This window comes from Camelus dromedarius, chromosome 5, assembly GCF_036321535.1.
Source record: "Camelus dromedarius isolate mCamDro1 chromosome 5, mCamDro1.pat, whole genome shotgun sequence".
Classification (NCBI taxonomy): domain Eukaryota; kingdom Metazoa; phylum Chordata; class Mammalia; order Artiodactyla; family Camelidae; genus Camelus; species Camelus dromedarius.
In genome coordinates, this window is record NC_087440.1 from 66,788,169 (window position 1) to 66,812,331 (window position 24,163).

Here is a 24,163-nt window from a genome sequence, read left to right on the forward strand (position 1 = left end):
CCAGGATGCGCTTATGCCAGTGACTCCGACGGCGGACGGAGAAGGCACGCATGCGCAGAGGCGCACAGGCGCTGGTTGTCTGGACACATCTCCAGGTCTGAGTCACGAGGGAGTAAGGGATGAGTGATGGAGGGCGTGCTGCCCGGGCGGAAGCTTGCTTGTGAGTGTGTCTGCACTCAAGCTGTAATGAGAGGTGAGAGCCGGGCTACGTGGCAGGAAATACCCTCCCATGTGCAGGTAACTGTGGTCCCCTCTTCAGGGAACAAACGGCGGCACTCCTGCCCTTGCTGCAACCTGAAAACACTGCTCCATGCACTCCCTGACCCAGGGCCTGGGATCCCACCAGAGTTCTGGTGTGGATTCTTCCCAGAACCTGCCTGTCTTCTTTCCCTCCTCCTGGAAGAACCCCTGGGCAGGGGGCCCCGACGCAGAGGAGTTGGCCACCTCCCACAGGCCAGAGCAGTCTGCCTTGATTGGCTGAGTCGGAGGAGAAGTGGAGTTTACTTCCCACTCCCGGGGAAGGCTCGAAGCAGAGAAAGAGGGAGGAGGTGGAGGACAGGTCTCACCTGCTCCGGGACTGGGGCTCAGCCCATTGCTGGAGGGGCTCCTGCTGGCTGGAGGGGCCGCGGGCTTGAGGGCCCCATCGGAAGGAGTCCGCCGGTGAGCGCTGGGCTGTGCGGGGGCCGTGAGGGTGAAGTGGGTGGGGGTCAGGGACTGGTTAGGGTCTCGCTTGAAGCGCTCCACTCGCACGTTGACCAGAGGGTTGCGGGTGCAGGGGCTCGGGGGCAGGGCCTCCAGCGGGCTGACGGGCATCTCGTACACCACAATCTCATCGCTGTCGGATCGCAGCAGGGAGCGGGTCGAGTTGCACTCGGAGATGGAGGAGAGAGAGAGCAGCGTGAGGGAGGCAGAGGGGTCTCCTAGCAACAGCATGGGCTCTTCCTTCTTGAAGAGCTTCCGGGATGGGGGGCTGGTGCTCCGACGAGGACGGCTGGCTCTCTGGAATAGACCCTCGCGCCTCTTCTTCTCCTCCCGGGCCGGAGGCTCCGTCTCCTCCGGCGGCAGCAGCTGGCACTTGCCAGCTTCCAGCAGGTCAAAGCCGAGGCCTGTGGCTGCGAGGACTGCCCCACAGCCAAGCAGAGCCACCTCACAGCGGCGGTGATGGGGGCTGCCCCTCTTGAGGCTGTTGGTTGGCGTCAGCTGAGGGGTACTGGAGGCTGAGTTGACTGGGGTGGGCTCCTCGTGGACGCCATCGCTGGAGGGGCCATCCCCATCCTCCCCGCGAGGGAATGGGATACAGAGGTAGGACTGGTTGGGTGACTGCTGCAGACGACTCTCCCCACACCGTGGGCCTTCACTGTCCTCGTCCTCTGTGAGGGTAAGAGGAGTGGAGGGGAAACAGGAAGTGGGAATGATGAGTAAGAGTAAGAATCTGGCTGTTCTCCCCAACCCTAGGCCCCCTGGCTTAGGGTCAGGGATGCAGAGGTTGAATGGTCTAAGGCACAAGAAAAGGAACAGGGCATTGAACCAACAGGACTTCACTCTTCCATACTCGACCGTGACCAACATGGGAAAATCACACTCCATCCCAGAGCCCGTTCTCCTAACTGCAGAAAAGGGGATCTGCTAATTTGCTACTTGTCACAGGGACCCTCAACTGGAGAGGTATGGTATGAGTGTCCTAGAACAGAAAGATCCCTAATTATTTTACAACTTGAATTTGGAAGGGACCTTGGATTTCTAGAGTGATGGCCTACAGACTTGTCTTAAGGCTGGTCTCCTGCAAAGGATTAGAATCCCCTGCATGGGTGAAGGCCAATCTCCTCTACGGACTGACCGATTATGACCTTGGAATTCTAAAGAGAAGAGTACTATACGAGGGGGAGGAGCCTGGAGAAAGCCTGCCCCATTTAGTAATCACCGGGCAACCCTGGAAAAGCTTCCCTGAAGGAAGACTGAGTGATGTGACGTTGTCTTCTATCACCATCTCCAATTTTGCAGATTCCCTACATTAAAATACTTGGAAAACAGACCCAGGAAAGGGAAGTGCCTGTTTCCAGGCCTCCCTTTTCTGCACTGCCCTAAGGAGGCTACATCCAGCCCCTTGGGACAGGAGGCCAAGGACAGCTTCCGTGGCAGGAGTTGTGATCTGGGAAGACTTAATGGAATGTGAGTAGAGTAAACTGAGAGGGAACAGGGTGGGGGACCAGGGCTCGAGGGAAAGAGGAAACAACCTCCCTGAAGTAGTACTAGGGGTCCTTAAAGAGTCCTAGAAGCTTAGTCAAGAATTTCTAGGGAACAGGGAGAGAGTCAAGACAAAGGCAATGCTTACCCATCTCCATAAGGCTGGTGAACCCTGGTAGGGCTGGACTACTCCTAGGGCCCTTCCCCAGGTTGGGGGCACTGGACGACCACTGTTTGTATCCATCTACCAGGGACTTGAGGCTGAATGAGAGGAAATGAGGAAACTGTCAGAACTGGTTACTACCTCGACTCCACCCTCAGCTCCATGGACCCCTGGATATGCCTCTCCCTGACTGCTTAATTACGCCAAAGCCCAAGAACCCTGGGGTACAGGCAACAAGCCTCACCCAGGCTACCTGCGTCATTAAAAAAAAGTGCACATGCTCTAGGGAGAGAAAAGCGATGACATGACCCACCCTTCACATGCTGCTACGGAGCTGTGGACAGACCTGCTGGGAGGCTGGCAAGAGGACTGCCAGCACCGGCCAGGGTCTTGCCTAAGCCCAACTCAAGGGACAAGCAATCAATCCACAGACGCTGAATACAACACACTGGTGACATCAGAAACACTACAATGCTGAGATCTGCAATGCAGGGCAAGCACCGGGCAATGAGCTAGCGGAGAGGGGCTGGGCACGCTGCTCACACCACTTCTCAATTTCTCCTTCCCAGCTTACGGCATGCTTAGGCCACTTTCAAAGCCATCAGCTTTTCAAAAACAAACAAAAAAAATCAACCAACAAAGCTGCACCAACCCAGTGCACTCTGGGACAGACCTATGTGGGCAGTACACAATGCTGGACTTGGACCCTCGGTCTGTCTGGGAATGGAGAGGAAAAGGACAGGAGCTCGCTTTCAGATCCCTGTAATCAGCTCACAACAGCAAGCCAAGGACACAGACTGGGCACCCTACCAACTCTCTTATAGGAGAGGGGAATCAGAGGCCCAGAAGCACTGGTCTTTTCCCTGAAGAACAATAAAGAGGGAGGAATGAGGAATCTGTGGGCTTTGACTGCCTTGGAGACACCAGGATTAGAACCGGCGGTGGCACTCATTTTAGGGCTAGAGAGAGCCATCCAACGAAAGCCCATTCACTCTCCACAGCCCATCTTAAGGGAGGGAGAAGGACCAACTTTCTCCCTGACTTCAGATCTGTTTCAAGTGCCATCAGAAATACCAACAAATTAAAGTGCATTCCAGCCACCAGTGTTTTCAACCAAAATACACAGCCAGAGATAAGCGTGCTGCCAAACCCCACTGCCTGAGACTTCAGACTGAAAATCTTATAACATCATGTCCAGCTCTGGGTTTGAGGAATCCAGATTAACAAAGTCAAAGCCAGTGCTGAAGACCAAAGGATAATTGTCTCCCTAAAACTAAGGGCACCGCGAGAACCCCGACAATAGGAGTGGTCAGGGAAGCAAAGAAATGGAAAGTCAGATCAACACAGGAATTTTCCCAAGGTGCACAATGGTACTGCTCCAAAAAAAACAAATCAGCATGGCCCTGGCAATAATGAGGCTTGGCTCTACAGGATGTGCTGTGAAAAAGAGGAAATGAAAGGAGGACTATCACCAGTACACGTGACAAAGGGGTGAAGATGATTAGACTCACCCCAAGTGGAAATGTGGCGATTCTGATGGGGTACTTAAACCATTAGCTTTCTCACGTCTCTGAGGGGATCTTCAATGAATAAAAAGAATCAGTAGCAGGCAACAGTGGGTACATGCAACTCAGCCTCTCCCACGCGAGAATCCTTGAGGCTGGGCTCCAACTACGTCGCCAGCCACCCCTCCCCTCCGCCTTGGTCCCCTTGGCAAAGCCCACACCATGAAGGAATCTTAACAAGATGGCCCTGCTACGGGCCCAGGACCTCCCAACCTGTGGGACAAACATCCCTGGGCAGCCACAGCTTAATTACAGGGGATCCAAGCTGTCTACAGACAGTGCATGTGTTTCCTACGGATATGTACTATTTTTTAAAAGGATGGAGATGCAAATTCACTTAACATTCCTGAATTTAATATAGCTTTTTGTCGTTACATAGTTTCTTCAGTCAACAGGGACTAAAATTAGAAATATGATCATAGAGAGGTTCTCAAAAATTTCCAACATTCAAGAAGTCTTTTCTGAAGACTGGGTGGATTTTCCTTATTTCTTCAATAGGAGTTAAGAATCATGAAAAATTAAGTCACACATTTTGAACTGCTTCAAAAGTTTTGAGGACAAATCTACATAAGGAGGAAGAAAACTCCAAAGTTAATGTTTTGTTTAATACAAAATAAAGTTGATTTACTAGCAAGACAAAAAGAAACATTTAAAAAGACATTTAAATGAAGCAAAGCCATAGAAACTACTGGGATCCAGAGCCAACCTGGTAAAACCCATCTGGAATCACCCTAATGTCAGAAATACCAAAGGACTCAGGCTGACTGAGGTCCTCGGCCTCAGCTCAACCCTACTCCAGTCTAAGGCTCAAAGGACAAACTGAGGAGAGCCTGCTCCCACTGAACTTAGTACAGCAGAGCAATCGGCCGTCCCTGAGGATTCAGTCACTGAATCCTTGCAGAGCTTAGGCAGTTTGCCCTACATATCTAAATCATCTATTCCAAGATAGCTAGTGATTTCCAAAGCCCGGCTTCAAAGAGTCCATCCTTCATGAACCGAACTGTTATTTTCACCTTCAGGTCAGATCTGACAAGGGCAAACAGATTTTGGACATGAGATCTTAGTATTTGGAGAAATACCAAGGCCAGTTACAGGTTCAGGGCACTTCTAAGTCTAATGGTCAACCTTAGAAGCTCTTTAGAAAGCCACTGAAAAGGATGAAGGGGGCTGCTGCTCACCCTCACACTTGGAAAAGTCAAGAAACATAGTTCTAGATTCTGACCCCAAGAATAAGAACTACCAACCCCTTACGTGCATTCCTGGGGTCTGAACTAGAATGTATGAGAGGCACGGAAGTCATAGCGAGTATTTACACATGCTTACTACGAGCCAGCCCATCTTCTACGGACTTCCCAAAGACCACCTTAACACCCATATCAACTTCACGAGGTGGGTACAGAGATAATCCCCATTTTATAGATGAGAAAACAAGGTCGACAGCTAGGCACAGTGGAGCCAGGATGCACCCACGCTCTCCACCACTACACTACAAGGAACTGGTCTGTGAAGGATCGAGACCCCCAGGCCACAAGCCCACGGCGAGGACACAAGCCACATCCCAGGCACCAAGGTGCGCTGTATGCTTTGCCCAGAGGAGGAACTCACGTTCGTAAGCTTGGTTAAGGGGTGGGGTCAGGGCCGCCTGCACCGCCAGGGCTGGGTTATTCTGCCTGCCTCTGCTTCAGAGTCAGCCTCTAGTCAAGAAGCCTGCCATCTCTGCTCTTCCTTCTCTTTCCCCGGGCAGATATTTTAAGGGGAAGAGCCAGGTACACGTAGGACGCTCAAGCAGAACTGCTCACATCTGGCGAATGCTTGGGCTACTTGCTACTGTGCATAGGACGCCTCCAGGGGTCGGCCAACTCTAAAACTCAGGGGCTAAACCCTGCCATGACTTGTTTTTGTACAGTTCTACAGGAACACAGCCACGCTCATGCATCTCGTACTGTCCACGGCTGCTTCTGCACTACCACAGTGGGCTTGCAGTTATTTACTACAGACAGCATGTGGCCCACCAAGCCTAAAATATTTATTATCTGCTCCTTTATGGAGAAAGTATGCTGACCCTGTCCTAGGAGGTTCCAGGGAACAAGGAGATTGGAAAACCCTATAATAAAGATCAAGAAGCTTGCAATTTCTTAGAAGGCAGTGAAACACACAACAGAGGAAAAGGTACTTCACATCCTATTTTTTAAAGGGTGCACCCATCTTTCCATGGGAAAGAGTTTCCCATCCTCTGGCACTTACCCTTCGTCTCCCGAGGCAAACTCCTTCTGACCGAGCGAACTCGGCCCCCACGTCCGTCCCTTCTTCTTCGGGGCCCTCTTCTCCTCCTCCTCCCCCTCCTCCTTCGGGATGACAGAGCTCCGGCCCCAGGTTTTGCTGCTTTCGCCTGGTGTCACTGTGAATAACAAAGGTCGGATGCAATCTGGAAAACAGACAGAGAGGCCCCCCAAAACTAGCCTCTCCCCGACCAGACACACACATGCATACATCTGGAGCTGCAGGGAGGAAGTTGGATCCTGTTAAAAATTCTGGGCCCGAGTGGAGCCAGCCAGGCAAGTAAGGGACTTCTCAGCCACCCTTCACTCAGCCCTCAAAGTACCCAGTGTGGGGAGACCTCCCAGACTGGCCCAAATCCCACACACAGCAGGAGCTCAGGCCAGCCAGTCATTGGAGCTTCAAGCAGATCCAATGTAGGGAACGTGTTGCTGGGTGCAACTGGCTTGGGGGGGCAGGGGCGGGAGGAGGAGGTGAGGAAGTAGGTAGGAGAGAAAAAAGGTAAGGGGCAAGGAAGATGAGGAAGTACAGAAATATCGGTAAGAAAGTGCCAGAAAGGAAGAAAATCAGGATTTCAAGACTATGGAGAAGGAAGTCAGGGGTAGGAGGACAGGGTGAAGAACAGGCCTGGGGAAACATAACAGACAGGAGAGGAAGAACCTTTTTCTGACCCTGATACTTCAGAGCAAGAGTTGAAACCCAGTGCTTCAGAGACCGGGCTTATACCATAAATGAGTGGAGTGAGTCAGTCACCAAAAAACAGGGAGTTGAGGAGACTTGGGCAAAACAGAGCACACGAAAAAGGGAATCCACTGATTTGATTTTTCAAAGAAAGCCAGAAATCCACATTCTGGCTAATTTTTTTGAATAAAATCTCTCTATTGTTAAATTAGGACACACACACACACACGCAATATACATATGTACACATGTGTGTTTATGTATGTATAAATTCTTTTAAATAAACACTGCCAAAAAATAAAATCGGTTCAGATTCGGCCTATCATAAAGTATCTGGCCAGTTTCATTAGGATCTGCATTCTGACCAAGCCCTTTCCTGGGAAGCAGGGGCAAAAGAAAAACCACGATGCCCTAAACATGGCAGAGATCACACAGGGTCCTCCGGCAAGGGTACCTACGTCACAGGCCAAACTGCTCTGTGAGTCACTAAAGGTCCTGCCGATCCCCCAAACCTCTCTGCTGGTACTTGACTAAGAGTGAGAGGTAGAGGAGGCAGCGTCAAGTTCATGGAGAGAGACGAGGCGGGGCTAAGGGTCTGCGTACACATGTGCACGTATAGACACATCGTGGAGGAGAGGTGGCAGAAGCTGTGGGTGGAGCAAGCCTGGACCAGCCGGTGGCGGGACCGAGCAGGGGACGGGCGCCCCTGGAGTGTGCTGGCCCCAGCTAACGTGGGAAGCAGTCTCACACTGGATGGCACGGAGGCGCGGGATGATGGTGGGGCTTGCCGGAGGGCTGGAGCGGCTGCTGCTGAGACTTTTCCTTTTATCCATGGTGGGGGAGGCCTGCACCGTGAACTTGTGCTGGAAGTCTGCATGAGGAAAGGCAAACATGTGTGTGTGTGGTAGAATCTCCCCACATCCAGATTCCTACGAGCAAGGGTATCTAGCACAACACCAGGAACACAGCCAATGTTTTAGAACTATATGTGGAATATAACCTTTAAAAATCGTGAGTCCCTTTTGTACACCTGAAGCTTATATAACATTGTACATCAACTATGCCTCTATCGAAAAAAAGTCCCTATGAGAAAACCGACTCTTCCTGGCAGGCTCAAGGGACAGGCCCCATTTCCTGAGAAGCTCCTTTTCACCTGGGAAATGGTCTCTTTCAGAATCATTCCTTTTTCCCACAGGGAAGTGGCAAGATGGACGTATGAAGAGAAGAAAAATTCATTTCATAAAGCAGTCTATATGATGTACACAGGTGTAGCAAGCACATATTCAGAAGAGTTTCTTTTTTTTTTTATAATATCACGAGACTGTGTCGATTATTCTAGGAAATTTAACTTCAAATTCTCCATCTCATTCAATCTATTAGTATGTGCCTTCTTTTCTCAGGGGCCAAAGCAGGGAGGCTCATGGTCCTCACTGAGTGCAGGGTAAAAGGACTAACCCACGGAAACTAGGAAGTGAGGGAGATGCAGTTAATGGTCCAAATCCTGACTTGTCCCAAAGGCACTTCCAGGGTAGTATGAGGAATGTAAAACGCCCAGCTCTGAGTTTCTGAGTTTCATTCTCCTTGTCTGTCAAAGGAGTATGATAAACAGCTGCATGTTTGCACCTAGGTCCCCCTACTAGACTGCGATCTCCCTGAAGGTGGGTATTCCGGCTTTTCTGTCTGCTTCCCCCACATACAGCAAGGTGCTGGCACGTCCTAGGTGCTCAAGGGGCACTTACAGACTGTGTTGTCTGAAAAGAAAAAACTGTGCACCAATAGGAACACATTCACTGAATTACACTAAATGAATTCCACCATCTGTACCTAATCCACCATTCTAGTGCTTAAAACCATCCACTACTGCTCCTACTAAGCCGCTTTCCCTTGGTTCCCCACACTTCTAATAAGCTTGCTTCCTGGGGCCTTACAAACTCAGAACACAATGAACTTTTTTATCTTCATAAACACACACTTGAGTACTCCCCTCCCTCCACGGGTACATTACACCCCACAGAGATTCTAACTCGTGAATTCCCATTCTTTGCATTTTCCCAAGGCTGTCCAGACCACAAATGTACCTCTGTTTAGCTATCTTTTGGAAAGGTTATGTGTAAATCAAGTTCTTAAACATTAATCTTAATCTCAACTGCACACAGAAAACTAATTATTTAAAGAAACCCTGAGATGAATTATTTTGCGGAGCCAAGAGCTCTCTTGTCACACACACCCACAATACACCCTGGAATTTCTTCCCTCCCAAATACATGCTTCCTTCTCCAGGTTTGCCTAAAGTGAGATGTGCCTGTGTGATGACCGTGCTTCCAGCATCCTGGACCGCGCCTGCCTGTTGGGTCCATCACAGTCACTGTCTTCCCTTCACAGTGTGTACAGTCTCGCTCCAAAATGCCCCTGGAATGGGGGAGCTTTTCAGCAGGCCAGTCTTCCCATGGCCCGCTTCCAACAAGCTCCACGTTGAGACCCAGCGTCTCATGTTCCCAAGCTCAGGCCCTGGTTCCCACAAATCACTGCCCAGCAGCCCCGCGTCCCGCTCCCAGCAGCTCCCTGGCCACCAACCGGAAGGGAGGCTGATGCGGTTTCCGTCCTTGAGCTTCAGCCGGCTCTTCCTGAACTTGCCCTTGCGTTTCTTCACCCGGGGCTTCTCCTGGCACAGCTGGTGGATGATGATGTTGAGCTCACGTTCCAGGATGTCGATCTCCCGCTCGGCCAGCTCCTGCTCCCGGCGCCGCAGCAGCTCCTCCTGGTTCTTCTGCTGGAGCGCGGCCCGTGTCAGCTCCTCCTCCCAGGTGCGGAGCTCCTGCCGGCACGGGGAACATCAGAGAGGAGTGGGGCGCTCCGTGCAAAGGGGGCTAGCCTCCGGGGAGGCGGGGCAGTGCCCCGGCAACCTGGAGAGCTCTCCTCCAATGCCCCACACTTCAAGTCCCCGGCAGAGACGGGGGAGCTCAACAGTTAGTTGGCAATTGAACACCTGACCACCCTGACCGGTAAGGAAAGGGAGGCTCAGAAGAGCCATCCTGAGGATATAGCTGGAGTAGCCACAGGGGCTGACAGTCCCCAGTGCCCCTTGATTTACTGATTAAAATTTATTGATATATTGATTACCTATGACCAGGAAAAAGATGGGGGTCTGGGTTGAAAACAGAATCGTGTACTTATATTTTACTGTCTTGGTTCTATTTTGATTTTTTTCCCCTGTTACATAAAGGAGATTAAAAAAAAGAAAAAGAAAAAGAAAAAAGAAACCCAGGGCCAACTTAATGTGATCTAGCTTAAATTGGGCCTGCTGTAAATGAATCACCCTCCAGGCATCATCTAACATTCAAATAAAAATAAACATATTTCCGGGGTAGTTGTTCAGAAGGTTCGTGAGGCACGTCGTCTAATTCTCTGTTCACTTGGTGAGTGAATCCACTGAGGCGTGTGGTTTAAACTTTCTTCTTAAAGGACAACCATTTGCTCTGGAAGGATTGAGAAAGCACAGCAAAGAGAAGAGAGAACGTTTCCTGAAGTCTTTGCCAGGCACCTGCTCTAGAAGCAGCACCACACGAGGTGGGCAGAACCTCTTCCCTGCTGCCCTTGGTCCTTCCGCATGAATCTGCAAGTGAGCTCAGCATGAAGGTCCTGGGAAGGGGCGGGGGTTATGGCATCAGGAAACGAGAGAGAACCCAGGAAAGAGAACAAAGCATGTGCATAAGAATTAAGAACCTGGACTCTAGATCTGGAGAGCATCACTCTAAGTAAAGTAAGCCAGAGAGAGAGAGAAAAATACCATATGATATCACTCATATGTGGAATCTAAAAAAAGGACACAAATGAACTTGTTTAGAAAACAGAAACAGCCTCACAGACGTAGAAAACACACTTATGGTTACCGGGAGGGAAGGGGGTGGGAAGGGATAAATTAGGATTTTGTGATTTGCAGATAATAATGACTATATATAAAATACAGAAACAAGAAGTTTCTACTGTACAGCACAGGGAACTATATTCAATATCTTGTAGTAATGAATATGAAAAGGAACATATGTATGTATATATATGATGGAAACATTATGCTGTACACCAGAAATTGACACAACATTGTAAACTGACTATACTCCAATTAAACAAAACAAAACAAAACAAAAACCAAACCTGGACTCTAAAACATTACCCCTGGTTCCCCGAGGCCTCGGACTGAAGTCGGGTGGGAGAGGAGGACCAGAACTTTTGACGCTTTCACGTCAGTAACCGGAGAGAACCACGTCTAAAAAGTGGGAAGTTTTTTCAATAAAGCAACCTGAGCAACACGTCTGTGGTCAAAACTTAAAACTCTCAGTGAAACGCTCGGCTCTAGGAAGTCATTCTGGAGTAAAACAAAATATCATAGAAATGGAACCTCGAGTTAGAAAAAAAGTAAGTAAACACATACGGGGAAGCAGAACAGCAGGGAGAGAGCCCAAGACAGACAAAATGGAAATAAAATATCATTAAAAAAAATTTTTTTTTAATTTATTTTTTTAATGGAGGTGCTGCGGCCCAGGACCTCGTGCACGCTAGGCATGCACTTTACCACTGAGCTATACCCCCCACTTCAGAATAAAATATTCTGACGAAAGCAGTTTTTCATTTGACTCGCTTGTCATTCTCAAGAGAATATCAAAATAACTACAAAAGTGATAGAAAGAAGTGAAATGAGAAAAGGATTAGCACCGTGAAAGCTGTCTGGTACACAGTAGGTGCTCAGTAGTTGCTTAATAACTGCTGAGTCAATGAATGAAAGGAAGAAGGAGAAAGAAGACAATTTGATAAATGCAATCCTTCTTTAAGGGAACACAGATTCATCACAAGTGCCTGAGAAATGAGCTTGAACTTTTGAACTTTTCCTTCTTTGATGAAATAAGCCCCAAAGAGATTCATTCCTGTGTGCCCTTTAAGTACTTGGCCTCCCTGGCCTACTGCTTTGTTTTCACCAGCAGGAGAATAAAACCACACAGAAGATTTAGAAAAACCATGCCTGGCTGGTTAATTCTGCTGCTAAATGGGAAAGTGGGAAAGTTCAAGCTAATCTCAGCCTTCCTACGTCCTCGCTCCTGCCTGCTCGTGTCTAAGGAATGGCTTGGGTCTAAGCTCCTTCCTCTAAGTTAACTCGAACCCCAGCCCAGAGGCCAATCCATCATCACATACGTAGAAGCAGTAGGCTGAGCCAACCTGAAGGATGAGCTGTGTCACACAGGGAACCAGGACATTTATGGAGTACTCGCCTATGACACCATACACCTCGAAGACCCTCCAACATGCTAAATCCCCCTCTTGTGAAACACCCAGTTAGGGATCAATTTCATAGTATGCAACTCCTATCTTCCACATACAGTGATTTATGAGGACACTCTCCAGAGAGAAAGCTCATTATTCATCTTACCCTCATTGCCCAACTCCAAACCTTATAATGGAGGGGCATTATAGCATTGGGGTTAAGGGCAAGGACTCTGGAACAAACTGTCTGATCTGCGGCCTTGGGCCAGTTAACATGGGTATCATACGTAATATGGAGTTAACAGCGCCAAAATCACAGGGATGTATTATGTAAGATATTATTATCTTATTATGTAAGGTTTATATAAGAATAAAGAATTATATAAGAATTCATACAAATTACTTATAACAGAGCATGGCACATGGTACATGCTCTACAACGTTAGCTATTATGAGCATGGGTTTGACTTTTCCTAGTAACTACTTACTGACAAAATCCAATCTTCATTTTTCTTATTCGCTGGTACCTTTATAATTTCTTCAATCAAAAGAAATAACCAAGAGTCAGTGATTTAGCAATCTTAAAAAAAAAAAAAAAAAGGCCAGGAACTCTGGGATTTTTCTAGTTGGACTAGAATTAGTAATAGCAATAGTCTCTTTTAATCATTCTACCCAATGATCAGTGCAGATCTACCTCCTCTCCTGCTGGGTCCCTGAAGAACTGTCATAAGCGCATTCCACTCCCCTGCAGAAGTGATCCTTGACTTGCCAAACAGAACCAGGTTTAGGATTGCTGCGTTGCATCAAAAGACTTTCATTTTCCAATCAGCTCCAGATATGATTTTTAAGTCATTTGTTTAGGGACACAACAATGATACTGGAAATAAGATGGTCTGGGAATCAGAAGACCCTGATTCCAGATTCTGCTTTCTCATTTACTAGCTGTGTGACTTTAGACAAGTCACTGACCCTCACCTCTGAGATGAAAAAGACAATAGCACCTGCCAAACAAGCTGGTAGCAGGGACCATAAGACTTCCAGAATAAAAAGGACGAAAACGTCTCACCAGAATCTCCAAGTGTAAGAACTGGGAAGCCATAAAGACAGTCTTAGCTACTACTATTATCATTTATATTATTTGTGGGAGGTCATAAAGATAATTTTAGATGCCAATATTATCATGTTGCTTCCCAAATTCCCACAGTAGGGAGTGAGAAGGAAAGGGAAAAATGAACCAGGTCTATATCCATGGACATCCCTCACGCCTCTAGCTACAGGCCCTGCAGTTTAAGCGATGTAGCTGCTTTGATGCACTTCATCTGCGTGGACACTGACTGTTAGCTGGACAGTCTGGGTGTAGAGAGGAGCCATCTGGGGGCTGGTCACCCAACCACAAGGCAGGTCTCTTGTGGGCTACGAGTCTCTGACCTCCTCAGCTGGTTTAGACTTTGAGCCCTTTTCATAAAAACATGAAAAATGCCAAACAATTTCAGGCCCATGGTATTTTTAGCCTATATGCTGTTTCTGATTCTGATACCAAAAGACACTGCCAGGATATTCTGACAACTGCTCTCAAGGCTGAAGTATCCCCGTATCAGGTTAACCCCCATCCAGAAGTCCACTGCACAACCAAGACCCCTTTCTAGCACCCTCTAGTCTTTTCAGGGTACTTGCCCAGCAGACGCTCTGTGAGGAGAGCTCTGGACTCATGACTCACCCTACGTAGTCCTGCCACCTCCCAAAAAGAAAGAATTCTGTATCATCTCAGGTCACACCTGAGGCCTGGAGAACTCTCCATGTAAAGCCAGGAAGGAAAGAGCTACCCTGTTATCGCAAACCAAACAGAAAGGCGGTCGTGTCGGAATCTGCCCAGAGGCCCCAGTGGAGAAGTTCCCCTGATTCAATGCGTGCCTTCTGCTTCTCCTTCTTACCTTTTCTTTGGCCCTGAGTTGGTCAAACATCTCCTGAATCTCATGTTTCCAGTCATCCTGCAGGCAGTGGAAGGAGTCCTTGGGCATTTCAAAGAAACCAGACTCCTCTATGGTAGTCAGCTGGTCCAGGATATTGGTGAAAGATGGTCGTGAATGGGGGTCGGTATTCCAGCAATCTGCACGGAACACACGAGTCAAGAGAAAGCGCGAACAGACAGAGGCAAACGTAAGACTCAGGAGATGACGTGACCTCGTTTGTCAGAAAACCACCTCTCATTTCTCCTTCTAGAAACACAGACTGGGATTTAGGGAACCCCAAACGGGGCTCAGGACATAAAGCAAGCTGCCCAACATCACAACCATCCAGAGTGAAACTGGAAGCAAAACACAACAGTTCTGCACCCGTCCCATTCTGACCATTCAGTTAGCACAAGAAAAGCAAGTCCCGAGAGTTTTCTCGCATGAAGTACAACTACCACAGTTTATCAAGTTGCTAAGTGATTCCAGCCCTTACAATGGGGAACTACACCTTGGGTCGCAGTTTCCCATAAATAAGTGAGCTACCCTTTCCCACCTCAACGGGCTGATGAGAAGGTGAGGATGGAAAGCCCTGGTGTAGGAGTCAAGAAAAGTGAATTCTATCTGCTGTCAGCTCAGCCACTAACTAAAGGAACAGCCACCTATCCATTCAGCTACTCACAGCTTAGGATTCCTCACTTAGAAAATGACAGGGTTTGACTAGATGACTTTTAGAACTCCTTTCTTCTCAAATGTTCTTCGTTTCCACAAGGAAGACACTCAGAGGTCCCAAAATAAAAGCTGCTATACCTTCTTACTTTGTATTAAGCAATAATATTTTGAAGTTCTGGACAGCAGGCTTTAGTCACTAGGGTAAGTTCTACAGTCACTACAGATGAACAGAAGTGACATCCGGGATATCAGTGCTGCAGGGGCTGACACTGTCTCAAAGCAGCTCTTTCCAGCCACCCATGGGCTTCCTCCCGGAGTGAGTAATACTTCATCTCCTCTTCCATTTACTGATCCTGCAGAACTGGCCAAAAACCTATCAACTGCTGGCAGAAAGGTAAATGGTCTCCAGTCCTGTTCCAGCCAGGGTGTCACTTACCTTCCATGAGTTTGGCAAAAGGTTCCGGGCACGTGGAAGGAATAGGAAGGGAGAGCTTGTTCATGGCCACCCCATAAGCAACTGCTAAGCCATCGATTCCTCGGAAGGGCACCTCACCGGTCAGCAGCTCCCAGAGCAGCACCCCGTAGCTAAGGAAAGAAGACAGAAGCCACGTGACAAACCACGGATGCAACTTCAGGCAAACAGCTCGTCAGGCTCTGACGAGCATCCCACCTCCTCTCCAACACGGAGGGAGACTAACAAACCGGATGCACTGAGGTAACACAAAAGGGAGATCATAAGGGCTACTGGCTGTAAGCAAAAACCCCAGAGTCAAGCACACTGGGTTTCAGTCTTGTTCCACAAATTCCTCACCTGCAAAGCTCAAGTAACTCGAGCCATCTCACCAGGTTGTAGTGAGAAATTAAATGCGCTACTCTAGCATTTAAATTAGTGCTTGACGGACACAGCGATTTCGCTGTTGCTGCTGTGAATGTAATGAGCTGGGAGAAGAGGCAGCCTCCCAGGGACATGCTTTTCCTGCTTCAAGAAAACTTCAGCTGCAGCTACAGACACATTCTTTTAGCTTTAGGAGAGCAGAGAGATGTCCACCTAGGACAAACAGATTTTGCTCCTGTGAAAGATCTCTTTCAACACCTGTTCGGTTCAGCAGATTCCTGCCCCCGATCAGCATGAGTGCATCCTTCATGGTGACCTCTGTCTAATTCAAAAGGGAAAATTTCACAAGGGTGTATTGATGGACAGAACAGCCCATCAGCTGGCTGTGAGGGCTTCAGAGTCATCGCCCGATCTTTCAAGTCCACATGAAGAAGTTCTCACGTGTCCTGAGGCATAGAATGGGGAGTACAAAGCTTAGTGGAATAACTATTCTACGAATTCAAAACTAGAACCAGGCAAACTCATGTAGCGCTGACTCCTAGGAATAAGTCAGGACCAGAAATCATAAGGCCATGAACTGATGGAAGAGTGGCTCTCCTTACATTTTCAACACAAACCTCAACATTTTGGTAATACTCATCTGTAGTTTACAACCAACAAGAAGACGTATTAGTTTTAACACTCAGTAATTATTTTATTACGGCACCTTGAATGTGCAGCATGCTAAGATACTCGCAAACATCATCTTGAATCCCCACAAAAAACCTACAAGACAAGTATTATCATCATTTTGCAGATGAGGAAAGCAAGTTTTAAATAGGTTCAGCAACATGTATTAAGGGCATATACAGAGTAAATCATCATGGACCTGGACCAGTTCTCAATTCTTTCCCTCTAGAATGCCCTTCTATCATTTCTCTGCTGGCAAACTATAATCCTCTTTCAAGATCTGATTCAAATGCACCACTATTTATTCATTCATTTTAAACAACTACCAAATATTTACTATGCGTCAGACTCAATGCCAACCACTGGGATACAGGATAAAAGACACAGATCTTATCCAAAAAGAGATGAGTGGGAGGAATAGAAAAAGCATCAATTAGAATTTGGAGAGAGGAGTCACAACGGAGACACTACGGGGCACAGAGGAGGGGCACATAGACCAGACCAGGATGGGGGCAGGGGGCAGCTAAACGCTGAGCAAAACGGTGACTGCTGAGTGAGAGAAGGGCCAGCGCTCCAGAGACAGGGCTGAACAGACACAAAGGAGAGGAATGTGCCCACCGACATGACAGGGCATCCCAGGAGTCTCTACACATAGACCCTCAGTGTGGACTCGCCTGTCTCCTTGGACAATCGCCTTCCCCCAGTGAGCCCTCCAAATACTACCATTTTCTTTATGTATTTTGACAGGAAAAAAAAAAAAACCCAGCGTGGTAGACTGGCAGTTGCAGGTCTGGTCATGACAAGAAGCTGGATGTTAGTCTGAGGCTGACGGGAACAACTGGACACTTTAGGAAGCCTTCCCTGACACCCCCACATGTTACTAAGCCCTCGTTTGGGCTGCTGTGTATCCTAGTTGTTTGTTTACTGGCCTATGGGCTCCCAAAGGGCAGGAGCTTTTAATCTGCATTCTCAGGCCTTGCCCAGGCTCTGGTGGTGTAGGTCCTCATCCAGTGAATGAGACGGTGGGTGGGCAGAGGAGTGAGTGCACAGTTAAACGGTCGTGCGAGCTGCACTGGGTACCCAAGAGTAAGCCCCAGATAACTGCGCCAGGACACCTCCTGCCAAACCTTTAACGTCACTTGTCCAGACAGCGGTCGTGCTGGGTACCTTCCACCCAGTGAGCTAGAGCTCTCAGCGCTGCTGACTCAACTCCAGGTTAGAGCAACTCCCATCTTCAGTCACCTGCTCCTGGCATTAGCACCCACCCCCACCCTGAGGGACAAAACCCCAAGGTTCCCCAAACCCGTTTCTTCCAGCCAGAAAAAGACAGCCAGTGTCCCAAGCCTAACTGCCTGGTAAGACAAGGTGTTTTCAAAGATGCAGACACGTGACCTGTTTGTGTCCTCGTGTCCCCTCCATGACGGTTTTCTCTTTTTTCTTATTTTTATTGAAGTGCAGTTGATTTACAACATTGTGTTAGTTTCTGGTGTACTGCACAGTGATTTAGTTATACATAAGTATACATTCTTTTCCAAATTCTCTTTCATTATAGGTTCTTACAAGGTATTGGATGTACTTCCCTGTACAAGGCAGCCGTCTGTGATGGTTTTCACGAGGAGCCCCAGGCAGTGGAGGCCACTTGGAAGGAGGAGGAGCCAGGGGACCTTCTGCTCCCAGCTCCGCTCTCCCCTGGCGTGTTCTTTTGCTCAGGGCATTCCACTCTGTTTGAAGGGCTCAACAGCAAAGGGCAGTGGGAGGACTGCTGCTCAAGAAAGACTTAGATTTGAGTCAAATGCCTGCTTTACCACTTACAGCTGCGTGACCCCAGGAAAGCAAGTTTGCCTCTCCAAACCTCAGTTTCCTCATCTGTGCAGCAGAGACCGCAACCCCTACCTCACGGAACAGTTAGTTGCAGGAATGAACAACAGCAACTACTCTTCATCCTGAAACTGCCACCTCTGGCTGATAAACACTGTGAGCTTCCCCTTGGAAAGGGCTGAAACGAGAATGTGCGTGGTGAGGGCCCCGTGGAGGGCTGGCACTCAGGGAAGAAGCCTTTCTCGGGATGACTAAACAGCCAAGGTGTTCCTTTGCCAACGTTCCTCTGGATTTTTATAACGCAAGGTGGGTGATGTAAATGGAGGCTTGCTGTCCCTTTGGCAGAACAGAGTCCAAAAACAGGCTGGAGAAATACACGTTAGATGGGTCTGAGCCCCAGGGAGAGGGGGACAGTCGAAGTCCGCATGATTTACCTTGGGTTTAGCCTACTTTCTTGCCCTCCTGGTTCAAGACTGTTTACAAGCAGCTCCAAAGTACCAGCTCAGCTAAAACTGCCTCAGAGTCCCTACCACGTGGCCACCCTGCCTGGGAGGGGACCAGAGGCTCCCACAGTGCTGCCAGTGATTTCCCAAGTCCGCACGGCCTAACCCCAAACCCTGTGTCAGTAATTAACCACCCCCAGAGGTGCACTGATCCTCTCCACCGGCTGGTAATGTCAGAGGTGGGGGAGGGGGAGTTTTTAATTTTCAAAGTCAAGAAAAACATGAGAATGAACAGCAACTCTTTCCAACTGAAGGTGCAGCAATTCTGCGCCTGTGCTGGACCAGGATGGCTTTTCTGATGATGATATATTTGTTAACTTTTTATGTAATACGTACATTAATGTATTTACTGACATAATAAATACCTATTCACATGGCAATACGTTCATGCTGTACTACATTCAAAATGCAAATGCCTCCACCTCAACCCACACACAACAGGCAGGAAGCCACTACAGCACGACAGCCTCTGGCTGTGGCCACGGCTCTCCCTGCACACGCACAACACAGCACAACCCAAGGGAAAGGAAGCTCCCTCTGAGGCGGTCTGAAATCCAAGCAGACTGGGAAGCTCTGTCGTTGAGGATCTGGGCCATTCCCACCCTGCCTCTATCACAGCATGGATGGAGGAGGCCCAGAGAAGAATAGTGAGTCAGACTCAGCAGCCCCTGGGCACCCTGCAAGAGCAGAGGCCCAGAGGCCCAAGGCCCTGGATGAGTTCCGGGGGGTGGGGAGGGGAGGGGATGGGGGTGGGACTCGGGCTTAGCCCAGTACCTGACACTGAAACCACCTCTGTGCTTTACACACTCAGGTCCCATAAGGTAGAAGGAAGATAGAAATGAAATGATCCGTGGAGAACACCAAGCTTGTTTTGCAGAACACCAGGGAACCGACAGATATGGAAACAACCTGCTGACGGCCCCTGTAAGGCGCATGAAGTGGCATGATGAACAGCCGGGCCTACACAGAGCACTCCGGAAACTTAAAACTTACTTTCCACCAAACGTTTCCCAGCCCACTCCCCCTCTTATTCCATACTTCCACAATAAATATCCCACTCAACAGCGATAGACTGAGGAGACAGATCTAAGCATCGCTTCCTGTCCCCTTATTTGGCTGCCCTACAATGAATCCTTTTTCTTTCTGCAAAAGACTGTTGCCTTGGTGTCTGGTCTTTCTGTTATGCAGTGGAAAATGAGCCCACAACACAGAGTAAGTAAGTATTCAACAAACATTTCTTGCAGGAGTAAATGAATTAACAAGTCAATTTGGGAACCAGCTTTGCTGCAAGTTCCTAGGCATGTTTTGGTCCTTTCTGGGATGTCCAGCTGGGTCCCCAACATGATGGGCCAATCACTCTGGAAGAGGGTGCCCAAAGTACAGGAATAAGAGTATACAGATGATCTGGAGGAAACCCTTAATTCAAAAAGACACATGACCCCAATGTCCACAGCAGCACCATGTACAGTAGCCAAGACATGAAAGCAACCTAAATGTCCATCAACAGATGAATGATAAAGAAGATGTGGTACAGACACACACACACACTGGAATATTATTCAGCCACCAGAAAGAATGAAATAATGCCATTTGCAGCAACATAGATGGACCTAGAGATTATCATACTAAGTGAAGTAAGTCAGAGAAATACAAACACCATATGATATTGCTTATATGAAGAACCTAAAAAAATGGCACACACAAGTGACCTTATTTACAAAACAGAAACAGACTCTCAGACATAGAAAACAAACTTATGGTTACCAGGGGGGCAAAGGCAGAGTAAGGGGATAAATTAGGCATCTGGGATTTGAGGATACTAACTACTACATATAAAATAAACAACAAGATCCTACTGTTTAGCACAAGGAACTATATTCAATCTTATAATAACCTATAATGAAAAGAATACAAAGAATATTTGTATATATATGTGTAACTGAATCAATATGCTGTAAACCAGAAACTGACACAACGTTGTAAATCAACTAAACTTCGATTTAAAAAAAAGTATATAGATGGTGACACGGCTACAAAGCACAGTTTCAAGGGATACATATTTAGTTCAAGTCACAGCTTTACCTCTAACACCTGGGTGAACCGAAACAACTGACTTAAATCATCTAAGCCTCAGTTACCTCATCTGTAAAATGCAAATAATAATATCTACTTTCATAGTCATCTCCAAATTAAAGACAAGCTGCTTGCCATGGATAAGCTATCTTTCCCCCATTTTCTGTAGAGTATAATTATAATACTTCTGCAGAAGTAACTGTCACTCAGATGTAGCCATCTGGACAGAACCATATGCTGAGGAGCCCTGTAAGAATCTGAGTTCTTGAATGATCTCACGGTGCAGAGCTGCCCCACCAGCCTGCACAGGCTGGACTGCTCCTTGAAAAAGAGATACACTTCTACCATCTGTAGGTCTCTTTGTAACAGCAGCTTAGCTTAATTACTATATTAACTAATCTCATTAGCCTACAGTCAAGCAATGATAGTGTTATGTTGAGGTGTATGAAATTACTGTTTTTGTGGGTCAAAAGCAGTCAGATGCAAGTATACAGCTCAACCTAATGAGAGTGGGTCAGATATCTTAAGGAAGGGAAACCCTTTTCTTGACAATAGCTACTTCACCCTGTAATTAATGTGTGGTGAAATAAGATTCAATATACAGAAGTAACAAAACATCACTGAAAGAAATTAAAGGAGGTCTAAATAAATAGAAAGATATCCCACGTTCATGGATTGGAAGATTTATTATTTAGATAGCAGTATTTCCCAAAGTGACTGATAGATTTAACACAATCCCTATCAAAATCCAAGCTGCCTATTTTTCAGAAATTGACAAAATGACCTTAAAATTCATATGGAAATTCGAGACACCCAGAATAGCCAAAATCATCTTGAAAAAGAATAAAATTGGAAGATTCACACGTCCTAATTTCAAACTTAACACAAAGCTAAGGTTCTTAAAACAGATGGTGCTGGCATTAGAGTAGACACATGGATCAATGGAGTAGAATTGAGAGTCCAGAAATAAACCCTCACATTTGAGGTAATCTGCTTTCTGACAAGGGTGCTGAGACAATTCAATGAGGAAAAAAATAGCCTTTTAAACAAATGGTACAGGGGCAATTAGAGAGCCACATGCAAAAGAATGAAGTTGGACCCCTACCTCCGACCACAAAGATTAAATCAAAATGGAACAAAGACCTATATATAAGAGCTAAAATTACAAAACTCTTAGAAGAAAACACAGGTATAAAACTTTACAACCTTGGTTTCTTGGATATGGCAACCAAAGCACAAGCAATCAAAGAAAAAGCAGATAAACTGGACTTCAACAAAATTAAAGATGCTTGTGTTTCAAAGCTTACCATCAAGAAAGTAAAAAGAAAACCCACAGAATGGGAGAAAATATTTGCAAATCATACAGCTGATAAGGGACCTGTATCCAGAATATATAAAGAACTCTTCCAGTGTACAAATGGAAGGATATACAACCCAATGTTTAAAATGGCAAAAGATTCGAATAAACATTTGTTCAGAGAAGATATACAAATGGCCAATAAGCACAATGCTCAACATCATTAGTCATTAGGGAAATACAAATCAAAACCACAATGAGATACCACTTCACATCCACTAGGATGGCTATAGTCAAAAATAACAAGCGTTGAGAAGATGTGGAGAAACTGGAACCCTCATGCATTGCAAATGGTAATGTAAAATGGCATGGCTGTGGTAAAAGACTGTTTGGCAGTTCCTCAAAAGGTTAAATACAGAACTACTATATGACTCAGAATTTTCACTCCTAGGTATATACCCAAGAGAACTGAAAACATCTGTTCACAAAAATACTGGTCCATAGCAGCATTATTCACATTAGACAAAAAGGGAAACAACCTAAACTTCCATCACCTAATGAATGGATAGACAAATTGTGGTACATCCATACAATCGAATATTATTCAGCTATTTAAAAAAACGAAGTTCTGGCATATGCCACAACATACATGAGCCTTGAAATCATTATGCTGAATGAAAGAAGCCAGTCACACAAGACCATATACTGTATGTATAATTCCGTTTACATGAAATGTCCAGAATAGGCAAATCTATAGAGACAGAAAGTAAATCAGTGGTTTCCAGGGGGAAGCAGTAAGGGTAGAGGGTACTGGGGAATGACTGCTGATAGGTATTGGGAGTTTGTTGGGTGATAAAAATATTCTGGAAATTGCTAGTGGTTGTCATGGGTTGAATGGTGGCCCTGAAGAGGTATGTCCATCTCCTAATACCCTGACTCCTTATTTGGACGAGAACCTGCCCTTGAGTCTCTGGAGGGAACGCGGCCCTGCTGACACCTGTTTCAGACTTCTGGCCTCTGGACTGCACATCTCCATTGTTTTAAGCCACCAGGTTTATGGTAATTCGTTACAGCTGCCTTAAGAAACTAGTAACAATGATGATTAGTGTAAAACATTGTAAATTTACTACAAACCGTTGGCTTTTACATTTTAAAAGGTGACCTTTATGGTATACGAATAATATCTCAATAAAGCTGTTATTTAAAATACACACACACACACAAGCTCACTTTACGACACATGGAGAAGCAACCACTTCATAGATGAAATACAACAATAATCTCCAGGTCTGTCTTTTGTATACCAAGGCGATGCTACTGCCTCACAGCCATGGGATGCGTCCTCTGTAGATGCCCATCCTCTCACCAGTGGAAACAGGATTTTCAGATGCATGTCCTCGGGACCTCTTGGGCTGACGTTTACTAGGGGGATGGTTGGTATAATCTTTGACTCTGCAGTTCTGGGTGCGTGCTTGAGCCCTATCTTTCCCATTTCTATATCAATGTTCAACAGATAAGATGGAGTCTTGACTAAAGGCTTACCTGGATAACTGGAAAGGGTAATTTCCAGCCCATCAAGAAAAAAAGAGACAGCACAAAGAATAATCATCAGTTGAAGCGCTTATAGGGAGAACAAGTTCAGCGGTAACAGCTACTGTTGCTAAGGAAGCCGGGGTGACCTTGGGGAAGGTCTCCAGGAGTGACTGGGTACCCTCCCTACCCTACAGGTCAGTACACGTTGCCCTTAGAACCCACTGGTCTCTCCTAGGGAGCAATCACTAACACAAAGGGGCCCACACAGAGGTGGTGTCTGCCACAGCACTGGAGGAACTTGTGGTAGTTGAAGACATTAGAAACTGTCCTTTGGCAATGTGGGAAAGAGTGTAGATTGCTCTGAAGGGTCACGAAGACCTACTTGGGGTGCCTGGGATTCTATGCAAACTCTGTACTCCAAGTCTTGAAGCATTTGTGCAGCCAAAATAGGGTTGAGGGATGCTGACCCTGCGCCTTTGGACCTTACCTCCACACATCGCTGCCTTTGGAAAACATGGAGGCACGAATGACTTCGGGTGCCATCCAAGCATACGTCCCTGCCGCGCTCATCTTGGTGGTTCGGTGCCATTCCCGAGCCAGCCCAAAGTCGGTGATCTTGAGAATCTTGTTGCTGAGGTCTCCGTTCTCCACCTTCTGGAGGATCAATACTGGGCAAGGAAAGGAATACAGA

The 24,163-nt window shown here is 47.1% G+C and overlaps 1 protein-coding gene across 9 annotated transcripts in view; it reads right to left on the minus strand.

Moving 5' to 3' along the window:
- Window positions 1-24,163, minus strand: part of MAP3K9 (mitogen-activated protein kinase kinase kinase 9) — a 90,997-nt gene that overhangs the window by 22,562 nt on the left and 44,272 nt on the right. For 5 of the 9 annotated variants that reach the window (XR_010381026.1, XR_010381027.1, XR_010381024.1 and 2 more), the window contains exons 3-11: window positions 23,960-24,140; window positions 15,181-15,329; window positions 14,055-14,230; window positions 9,445-9,685; window positions 7,619-7,741; window positions 6,157-6,337; window positions 3,859-3,927; window positions 2,333-2,445; window positions 567-1,370 (exon numbers count right to left, since the gene is read on the minus strand). Coding sequence is in view for 5 of the 9 variants with exons in the window: in XM_064486072.1 (XP_064342142.1) it covers window positions 567-1,370; window positions 2,333-2,445; window positions 3,859-3,927; window positions 6,157-6,337; window positions 7,619-7,741; window positions 9,445-9,685; window positions 14,055-14,230; window positions 15,181-15,329; window positions 23,960-24,140 (2,037 nt within the window). In the remaining 4 variants the exon portion in view is untranslated. The remainder of the gene's footprint in view (window positions 1-566; window positions 1,371-2,332; window positions 2,446-3,858; window positions 3,928-6,156; window positions 6,338-7,618; window positions 7,742-9,444; window positions 9,686-14,054; window positions 14,231-15,180; window positions 15,330-23,959; window positions 24,141-24,163) is intronic. The other 4 variants (XM_031453958.2, XM_064486075.1, XM_064486074.1 and 1 more) reach the window with 4 other exon arrangements.